At 43.6% G+C, this 10,164-nt stretch overlaps 1 protein-coding gene across 1 annotated transcript; it reads right to left on the bottom strand.

Moving 5' to 3' along the window:
- Positions 1 to 8,170: 8,170 nt before the first annotated feature.
- Positions 8,171 to 9,163, bottom strand: Igfl4 (IGF like family member 4). The gene is made up of 4 exons (XM_076837498.2): positions 9,145 to 9,163; positions 8,775 to 8,825; positions 8,430 to 8,689; positions 8,171 to 8,245 (listed from the first exon to the last, which is right to left on the bottom strand). Exons 1-4 carry the CDS (start codon positions 9,161 to 9,163, stop codon positions 8,171 to 8,173), a joined length of 405 nt encoding a protein of 134 aa, XP_076693613.2.
- Positions 9,164 to 10,164: the final 1,001 nt, after the last annotated feature.

Below are 10,164 nucleotides of genomic sequence, written 5' to 3'. Positions count from 1 at the left end.
AATACACCATCACCTACAGGAGACAGAGAGATGCCTGACTCTCTTCCAGTACCAAATGCTGACTTCCAGTACCAAAAGTCAAAACTCACTACTCCCACTTTAAGGAGGGTGAAACTGCCCAGCTGGATGTTTAAAACCCAAATTTGGAGACCAAAATCAAGGCAGTAAAAGGCTAAGGAAAAATAGCCAATATTTTGGCCTTTGCCCTCTAAGGTCATCCAGAACTTGGGAAATGATGGGACCTCACTAAGGGCCCTGCAGCTCTGAGTTACCCAATCTGCCCATCAGGAGGTTCAAGAGAACCCTAGAAAATAGGAAGCCAACCAGGGCACATTCTGCAAATAGGAGGATCATTGGAAAGAGAAGGATCCCTTGGTGCATCCAAGGGAAGCCACATATGGTCAGCAGACTCTCACCCATCCTGGCAGATGGTACAGCTTGTAGAAGAAAGCTGAAGGAGCCAATAGGCTTTTCACAGGTACCCAAGAGTGATCTCTGAGGAATCTCAGGTAACTGGCAGGATAATATAGCCTAAGCCAGTCATAGAAGACAGTCAATTTTTTGTTAACTTTAGACATACACTTGTGTCAATTCTCAAAAAAGCAAGCAAAATTTGGAAGTTATAAAGGGGTCCTTATTCAGGAATGCATGATAATTATCATGAAAGGCTCTGCCAGTCACCAGTTTCTTCCAAGTCAACTAGTCAACTCAGACCTACAAATCTTTCTAATCTCCTATATAGGTAAACTCAATCTTGTTTTCACTGGCATGACTATTTAGCCCCAACAAGAATTCCTATGAAAGATGTAATGTGACACATGGAAACCCTAACCTACTTTTCCAAGGAAACCCTACATGATGCAGCTAAAGGAGATCCCTCTGCCACACAGGTAACACTAATGAAAAAGCTGTTTTACAAAAATCAGATGGCATTAGATATCTTTACTATAGCTCAAGAGGATTGCTGCAGTCCGGCTGCAGCAAAATAACTGGGGGGAGGGTGGTGACGAGCAACTTGTGGACATTGATACAGCAGGAGTGGGAGCGGTTTACTGTAGGACAGGAGGGGTATATATACATTCCACACAGCTTATCTTAATTAACATAAACTAGGTACAGCAATCAACCAATAAGGAACCTCCACACTTAATGGCTCGCTGGCATTACTTCACAAACCACTCCCTCTGACAAAATGCCAGGCGCCTTCTTGACTTGTTTACAGACCCTAACAGAGGATAGCTAAGACATTATAGAAACTAAATGGTGTGTATATAATTCTAACAACTCTGCTAGTGTTTCTAAAGTCTTAAATGGCCTCCACTCATAAATCAGTGGCATGGTAGACCCCACCTTAACTTTAATAAGCTAACCAACTTCATGGTTTTCTGGGACTGGCTAAAAAATTACTTTTGTGCTACTTCTTTACAGAAAACATGTTACTTTCTTGCTTATTGCTCTTTTTTTTTTGTTAAAAATTTTTTCCCCACAATACCTTTATTCTATTTATTTATTTATATGTGGTGATGAGGATTGGACCCAGGGCCTCACACATGCTAGGCAAGTGCCCTACCACTAAGCTACAGCCCCAGCCCTTATTGCTGTCTAATATGATGTCTTCCCTATGAATGCCCCATCTGGTTATCTGCCAGCTGCCACCATGGGCCTCTGGAATGCCCTGAAGGGCCAGATGCCCAAGCTACCAATAGCTTTACAAGTAGAATCTAAATCTAAGCTCCCAATCTACTGGGGGCCCTTAGATATGCCTCTGTAAGAAGACCCTATTTGATGTCCCCTGTCAACACCTCTTTTCACTTGAAGCAGCCAGAGTGGTCATCACCCTTTCTCCCAGTCAGGAAAAAGTCATGAACACTTTTTCAGTGGTAGGGGAATGACATGGCTTTCAAGTCACCAAGCTGTGCAGCCAGCCCACTGGTCTCTGCTGAGAAGGAGCAGAAGAGTGGAGGAGTGGTGGGTCAGCAGAGCAGCAGCTCAGGGGTGCTGGAGCATGGGCTGTAATCACATGGAGGTCACCATGCCAACACAGGCCTAAGACCCTTCAGGCCAGTATTGAAGTGAGCCAAGGCACACTGACCAGTGAGGACACCTGATGCAGGAACCCACTCCATGCAGTGTTGTATCTCCAGGAGTCCTAAGCGTGCCCAACCACTGACTGCAAGCTCCAGCTTCCCGAGGAGAAGCAGGAAAACAGAAGTAGGGCAGCATGAATGGGATTGCAGGGCTAATCAATAGCATTTGGTCCTTTTCCAAAACCTAATTAGCATAATTTTGGACCAATAGCATTATACTTTTCCAAACCTTGATTAGCATAATTTGGAGCCGTAGCATTGACCCAAGTGCTTATATAAACCCCTAAACTAGAAATGGAAACCCCTCTTGGGTCCCCTCTTTCCCGGCAGGACTTCTGTTCCTGTTTTTCAATAAGTCCTACTCTCACACTCACTCATCCTAATCTGTGGATTTCATTCTTTGAATTCACAAAACGAGACCTCTGAAAGAAGAAAGAATGGATGGTGAGCTGCTGGAGTCCCCTGCAACATTGGAGGGCACAGCCTGTCATTAAGACCTCCAACACTTCTCAGCTGCAGAGGTCTGCAGCTTGTGCAGATGCCACCTGCCAGAAGAAGCAGAGAAACTCTGGTTTCATTATTATTGATAAGGAAGACAATTTTAAAATGAAATATTCATTGTAATTGAAAATACAGAAAGTATTTTCATGAATATGAAGTAAATAATGTTTTTTTTTTCTTGAGACAGGGTTGGCTGCCGGGTTTCTGATCTCACCACTAAAAGGCTCAGGGGTCACTCCAGTTGAACTGGGCTAACTGGGCTGCACGAAATAACCACACAAGGGACACAAATACCTTTTTCTTTGAGGTTGCTGTGGCGGCTCCTCTGACCTTAAGGGTCTGCAGGAAAAGAGAGAGAGCGAGAGCATGCGCTGACCCCTTTTATTGAGGAGAAGCTATTCAAATGAGGCAAGGGGTCAGGTTTCAGGGGGCTGAGTCTATCTTCATGATGTCCACTGTCAGCAGGTTGACTGACCCCTGGGTAGGCCACACCCAAGGGCATAGTAAGAGAAGGGGACACAAACAAGGCACTTCCATGGAAGATTCTACCCTAAACAGGGAAGGGGCTATATTATAAAGGAACAGGTGAGCGTAGCTTCCCCCATGGGCTGTAGCAAGACACCCCCATGCACAAGACACACCCATGCATGAGACACCTACCCTTGGACCCAAGAAGGGTGGGAAAAGCTCTGCCACATTTCTGTGACCCAGCTGGGGAGTGTGACTCAGTCACTTACAAGGTTGGTCTCCCACAGCTGGCGTCACTATGTTGCCCAGGTTAGCCTGAATTCTTGGGCTCAAACAATCCTCATTCCTCAGCTTTCCAAGTAGCTGGGACTATGGGTATGTGCACCCCAGTGCTTGGCTTGCAAATAGTGTTTAAAATTACATACAAATTATGAAACCATTTTTGGTGTCTTCCACAATCTTCACATCTTACAGAAGATTTGAGATTAAACATCAAAATACCAATAGATATGTATATCGATTATATATAATTTTAGCATCTAGTATTCTTTGCTCCTAAGCTAAACAAAAATAAAATGAAAAGACTTTGTCACTCTGAACAGGACAAGCAGAGTAAAGCTATTCTCAATGTTAATCTGACAAAATTGCAAGACAACGGTTACCGTTTTATTTCCTCTGTTTATATAGGAGAAAAACTGGCATGTTTGTCCATGATGTTAATATAATAGTCTAAAAAGAAAACTTCCACATCACTGGTTGTGAAGGGGTGGATAAATCCTTGTTTTATGTGCTACATTGGAAAAACTGTTATTGCATCAGATAATGGGTCACTAAGTCAATTTGACATTGAGGTAAAGTACAAACAAAAGTAGAATATATACCCTTTACAATTTTTTGGATTGGAGAATAAGAGGTAAAATGTCAAAAACAATGTAGTAAAATAAAAAACAGCAAGGAAACATTAAGATGAGCACAAAATAGATCATCAGAGATACAGTGCGTTATCATAGTCAGAAACTGGTTAAATATCCTTATTAGAAAGATCCCATTTGAGCCTGGCATGATGATCACATGCCTGTAATCCCAGTGATTCAGGAGGCTGAAACAAGAGGACCACAAGTTTGAGGTCAGCCTTAACAATTTAGCAAGACCCTGTCTCAAAATAAAAAGGGCTGGGGATATGGTTTAGTGGTTAAGTACCCCTGGGATCAATCCTTGGTACCCCAAACAAAACAAACAAGACAACAGGAACAAAAAAATAAACTCAATTGTACATACACATTTTTATCAAACGAAGGATAAAAGTTTTTTTTTTTTTTGATAATTGAAATCATAAGTCAGTCCACAGAACTAAAAAGCAACATTTTTATTAGGTAGAATTGAAGAATATAAAAAATATATATTTGGGGGACAGTTTCATAATGTTCCCCAGGTTGTTCTTGAAATCCTGGGCTTAAGCAATCTTCCTGTTCCAGCCTCCAGGGAGCTGGGACTACAGGTGTGTACCACTGTGCCTGACTCCAACAAAAATATTTCATGTTTACTAAACATACAATATAGGATGTAACAGTTAAGCAACTTTATGTGGAGGAGTTTTACATGACATTCATGTAAAACAAATAGTCTGTATCTTGATGTGAGTGGTGGTTTTACTGATGTAAAATGCACATATATTTTAAAACACTATACCCTTAAAATTAGTGCATGTATTGAATTTTTTTGAATAATCTTTCAATTAAGAGAAAACATATAGCAAAAGAAAGAAATTTACCACAGTGTTGTCAGACTATAAAATATTCTCAGTAGCCCCAGTTACATAATTGAAAAGATAATTCCCAAAATTAAATGCAAACATTTTTTTGTTGATTTTAAATTTTTGTGTAAGTTGAAAATTAAAAATTTAAAAGTATACATTTTGAAGACACAATAAATTTATAGAGATGTAAGATAGCAAGAAATTCTTAGCCAGGCATGGTGGTACACTCCTATAATCCCAGCAGCTTGGGAGGCTGAGGCAGGAGAAGTATGAGTTAGAAAGCCCCTAAGTAAGTTTTCTTTTTAGATCCTGTCTCTAAATAAAATACAAAAAAGGGTGGGGATATGGCTCAGTAGTTAGGCACTTCTGGGTTCACTCCCCAGTACCAAAAAAAATTTTGTATTTTTTATAAAATTTTTTTATAAAAAATTAATTTTAAAAATTTTATAATTTTTAAATGAAAATTATAATCCAGGACGTAACATGAATAAAATATCTTTATAGCAGATAAATTGGTGGAGGGAAGCCTTGTCATTGCCTGAAAGAATACCATTCCCAACCCACCCCTTGTTCTTCTCTGACGGCATGCATGAGCGGCGCTGGTTTGAATGCAATTTGCTTTCCAAGGGCTCATGGGTTGAAAACTTGGTCCTTGGTGTAAGGCTGTTAAGAGGTCTGGGACCCTTAAGAGGTGGGGCTTGGTGGGAGGTCTCTAGATCATTGGGGAATGCCTTTGGAAGGGGTTGATGTAGTTTCAAGGGACCTCAGCTGTGCTTTGGTTTCCTGTCTTAGGATGTGATCTCTCCTGTCACATGGGCTCCTGTCATTGTGCTGTCCAATAAGGGCTTCACCAGAGGCAAGCCCATGCTGGTGCCATGACCTTAAACCTCCAGAATTGTAAGCTACATAAACCTCTTTTCTTTATACATGATCAGCCTCAGGATCATGCTATAGTAACAGAAAAATGGATGAAGACAAGGCGGGGGGTTGGTGTTACTCTTCCTTCATAGGCAGGTGAGTGTGAAAGGTTCTTTACTGGACTTTGCTGATGTTTGGTTGGAGTAAAGCCATTATTGCCCCCAAATTGCATATCTTGTTAGACTTCCCTTGTCCTGGTCCTTTGAGTAGAGGGAGGACTTTTGAACTTGCTTTGTTGGTGTTCTTCCATTACTCTTTCTGGGTTGTTGACTTCTTCAATTCCAAGTCTTAGAAAGTAAAAGAAAGTCCAGGGAACTCACCAACACATTGTCCTTTGAACCTGAGGACTCCAGTCTGCCTTTTTCTCTTCACTGTTCATAGTGTTATCTTTGTTTTATAATTTTTCGGGGCTTTCAGATTTACCTAGTGGGAAGAACAAGAAAAATGGTGTACTACTCCACTGAAGCATAAGTTTCATTACTGTGTTTTATTAGTAATAAAATATTTAAAAGGGGGCTGTGGCTGTGGCTCAGTGGTAGAGCACTTGCCTAGCATGCGTGAGGCACTGGGTTTGATCCTCAGCACCACATAAAAGTAAGCAAATAAAATAAAGGTATTGTGTCCATCTACAACAACAAAAAAAAAATTAAAGGAAAAAAACCCTCAACATTTTAGTATCTTTAAAATTTTAAATCAATTCATAAAATGATGCACATTTCTAGATTTCTGTGTGACATTTAAATACATGAACAATTGTATAATGTTCAAATAAAGGGAATCATATGTATCTCTTTTTCCTGATTCTTTGGAACTATCCCCTCTGGTCCCCCACCCATTTTGCACTGGGCCCTGAAAATTATATGGAAAGCCCTGTACTCTGCTTTCCCCACACTTTGTGACCAAATGGTCCCTAGACTATAAAACCTCCTAATCTTGGAAGAAAGGACTTTTCCTGGAACCCTGGAAAGTTGTGCTCAGGATGAGCCCCTGTTTCCCAGCATGGATGTCAGGAGGACTAGAACTCTGCCCATCCCGGCCTTCTGGAACCCTCAACCCTAATAGACTGCAGCATGCTATGCCATTGGCTTGTTAGGGGAGACATTTGCTGCTCCCTCAAAGTACCAAATGAGTTGAGGCTTCCTGGAGGATTGTGTGTGATTGACTTGACAAGTGTTAGGTGGGCCCTGCTATGGTCTCCAGGGTAAAAGATTGAGGATGGCACAACCTTTAAGAGGTGGAGTTTACCAGGAGGTGATTAGGCTATGGGGAAAACCATCCTGGGAAGGGATCAATGTCTGTCTTGGAGGAGAGCTTAGGTATCATGGGACTGGGTTGGCTCACCATGGAGTGGGTTGTCATAAACCAGGTTCAGCTCTCTGGTCTTGCTCTCTTGCTTCCTCTCTCCTCATGTGACCTCTCTCTTCTGCACACACCACTAACTACCCTTGCACATGCTCCATCTGTGATGTCATCCACCACAGTGAGCCAGAAGACCTCAGCAAAGGCTGAGCAGATGGGCTGCCTGATCTTGGACTTTCAGCCTCCAAAACTGTGAGCTAAAATGCTCTTTTCTTTATAATGTACCCAGTCTCAGGTATTTTGTTATATCAGCCCAAAATGGACCAAGACAAGCTGCCAGGAACTTCAAATGGTAAGGCTCAGGTAACTTCTCCTTTTAAGGTAGATCTGGGATTGATTTTCTGGGGGACCCTGAATTGAAGATGTAGATAATTCACTAACTAAACCCTTCTGTCCATCAAAATTTTCTCTATTAACCTAATATCTGCTTACTTAAAAGTCATGATTAAGTGCTTATATGGCACCACCAGTGGGGATTCCCCAAAAGGAAATAAAAGAATAGTTTAGTTTCAATAAATTAAGTTTTGTTACTAGAATTTTGCAGCTTAATAAAACATCTATGAAGAAGCCAATACCATTTTAAAAAACACATGCTTTCTGTTTTCAGCTTATAGGAAATTTAAGGGCATAAGAAGTAACATAGTTGTCTTGTTCTGTTTTCTATTGCTATAATAAAATGCCTGAGATTGGGTAATTTATAAAGAAAGAAGTTTATTCTGGTTCATGGTTGTGGAGTCTGGAAAGTCTAGGATCACACAGCAACATCTGGTGAGGGCCACATGCTACCTCAACTCCCTGTGGAAGGGCAAGTGGGTGCATTCACAATAGAAAGAGCAAGAGGAACAGCCTTGCTTTATAACAACCCAGTCTCAAGGTAAAGAATCTGGTGATGAGAACCCACTCCTACCAGAGGGTGCTAAGACATTCCTGATGTCATTCCCCTGATCTCAACCCTTCCACTTACTGCCAATCATCTGTATCTCTAAGAGTCACTCCAGCATTGCAGGATTAAGATTCTCCCCAGGAGCTTGGGGACTCACTCAGACCATAGCAATAATTAAAAACCTCAGCATACAGATGACTAGATACCAGATTCCACTCCCCAGGATGGTGCAGATGAAGTCAGATCTGGCTGAGGGCTGGTCGGGTGGTGTTCCTGCAGAAAGGTGAAGAGGGACATCAGAGGGGCAGGGGGAGGGGACAGGGGGTTACAGACAGATGGAATTGAAGGACAGTCATATGGTTACCCAGAGATGGGAGATGGAGCCTCAGAAGAAACTGCAACCAAGCTCTGTCCCCTGCTGCCCCTCCCCCAGCCTGGGCTAGAATCACAGACTTACCTGGGCACAAATCCTGGAGACGGGGGAGGACCTGCAGTCAGGCTTCATGCCTGGGACCTTGAATGTCACAACTGCCTGGTTCTGAGAGCCCAGGGACTCCAGGCAGCAGTGCTGGAAGCAGGGATAGAAGATGCAGTTGGGGACACACAGCTGGGTCGCATTCAGTGGCAGGATGGTGTCATTGTGACAGCACTGCTCCAAGGGGTTGTAGGTCTGGTCCCCACACCTCGGTGCTGGCTGGCACAGCCATGGGCCAGTGTCTGGAAGAGTCAGAGCTGGGTGGGCTTCAAGGGCCAGGGTAGGACACGCCTTCCCCTCTCCCTGTCCTCACTGCACTATCCTCACCTGTGACTCCTTCCGCGTCTGACCTCAGGAGTTGAACAATGAAGACAGAAACTGAGAATAGAAGGGAAATGAAAGTGATGCTGGGAGTGTAGCCAACTGGCTGTGATCAAGGGTCCCAGGGTGATGTCACTGAGCTTCTTTGGTTGCTGGTAATGGCAGAGTGGATTTTAGGTCCTGGGGTCTGGGCTGGCAGGTGAGGGAATGCAGGGAGGTCTCTGGGAAGGGTGAAGCTTCTGAAATTTGCAGGTGAGCAGAGGGTTGCAGTGCGGTCAGAGATGACAGGGGGCAGTAGACAGAGGAGAGAACTGAGTTCAGAGGAACAAAGGGGTGAGAGAACACTTAGGCTCAACTTGGGGTGGAGTCTCCTTACCGTAGATTCTAAGCAGCATGGTTCTGCTTCAGCTGCAGAGCAGGAGGAGGCTGAGCAGCAGAGAAAATATGTGGGACCTTGGGCTATGGCTTATAAAGGGTAATGAAATGCCTAGGGAGGAGTCCAAAGTGGGGGCCTCCCATCTTGTGTTGCAACAGAGGCGGTGCCTTGTGGGAAGAGCTGGGCCAAGGTCCTGCATATGAATCCACATACCTGTTTTCAGATTGATTGCCACATGCTGCCCTTTCAAAATTGTGACTCTGACAAGTGACTTTTCTTCAGTGCTGCCAGGGGAACTCATTTTGTGTGCAGACCACCCACCAACCACTGGCTATTTTTAGGATCCCATGCTCCTACCTTGGAAGTTTCAAGGGCTCTCTTCGCCTGCAAATCAATCCACTTCTCCATTTGAACTGTCCATTTGAACTGTGTAGGATTTTTCAGGAATTTGGGGGGAATTATGAAGTTTCAGCCTAGAGTAGAGGAAGAGCAGAGGCCAGAGAGAACAAAAAAGGGACAGAGAGTCAGGATAGAGCTCTGGGGTTCACAGAGCACAAGGAAGGACAGCACCTCTATTTGCACAATTCCTTGTCCTAGAAATGCCCCATCCATGTTTCCTGCTGTTATTCTATTGTCACCATCACTCTTATGTGTGTGACCTGGAGTAGTATGACATTGTGGCTCTCCCCAACCCTGTTTTCCAGGGGCTTCCTCTGGGTCACAGTGAAAGGGAGGGTGAAGGAGGGATCAGGCAGAAGCATTAGAGTCACAGAAGCGCTTTGTAACAGTAGGGAGGCTCCTGTTCCTCCTCTGTAAACTGGTGTGCAGTACTTGATTGATCTGCCCACACGTGAAGACTCGCCCGCCTCCCCTCCCTCTGCAGGTGTGTCTGTGAGGGGGTGTCACAGAATACAACGTGGGACACTTGTCAGGTTCTCACCATGCCTTCTCCTGCCCCTGCTTATAAAGAACACCCTTGGGTGACTGCCACACATTCATTACACAAAACAGCTCTGGGAA

This window comes from Callospermophilus lateralis, chromosome 18 (assembly GCF_048772815.1).
Source record: "Callospermophilus lateralis isolate mCalLat2 chromosome 18, mCalLat2.hap1, whole genome shotgun sequence".
Taxonomy (NCBI): domain Eukaryota; kingdom Metazoa; phylum Chordata; class Mammalia; order Rodentia; family Sciuridae; genus Callospermophilus; species Callospermophilus lateralis.
Note: the sequence above shows the minus strand (reverse complement) of the source record. Positions and strands in the feature narration are given on the sequence as shown.

Bases quoted from the DNA above. Each gene is read 5' to 3' on its own strand.
- Igfl4 (XM_076837498.2), bottom strand. The intron at 8,690-8,774 runs GTGAGGATAGTG...TGACTCTTCCAG, and splicing joins AGACGCGGAAGGAGTCACAG to ACACTGGCCCATGGCTGTGC. The intron at 8,246-8,429 runs GTAAGTCTGTGA...ACCTTTCTGCAG, and splicing joins TCTCCAGGATTTGTGCCCAG to GAACACCACCCGACCAGCCC.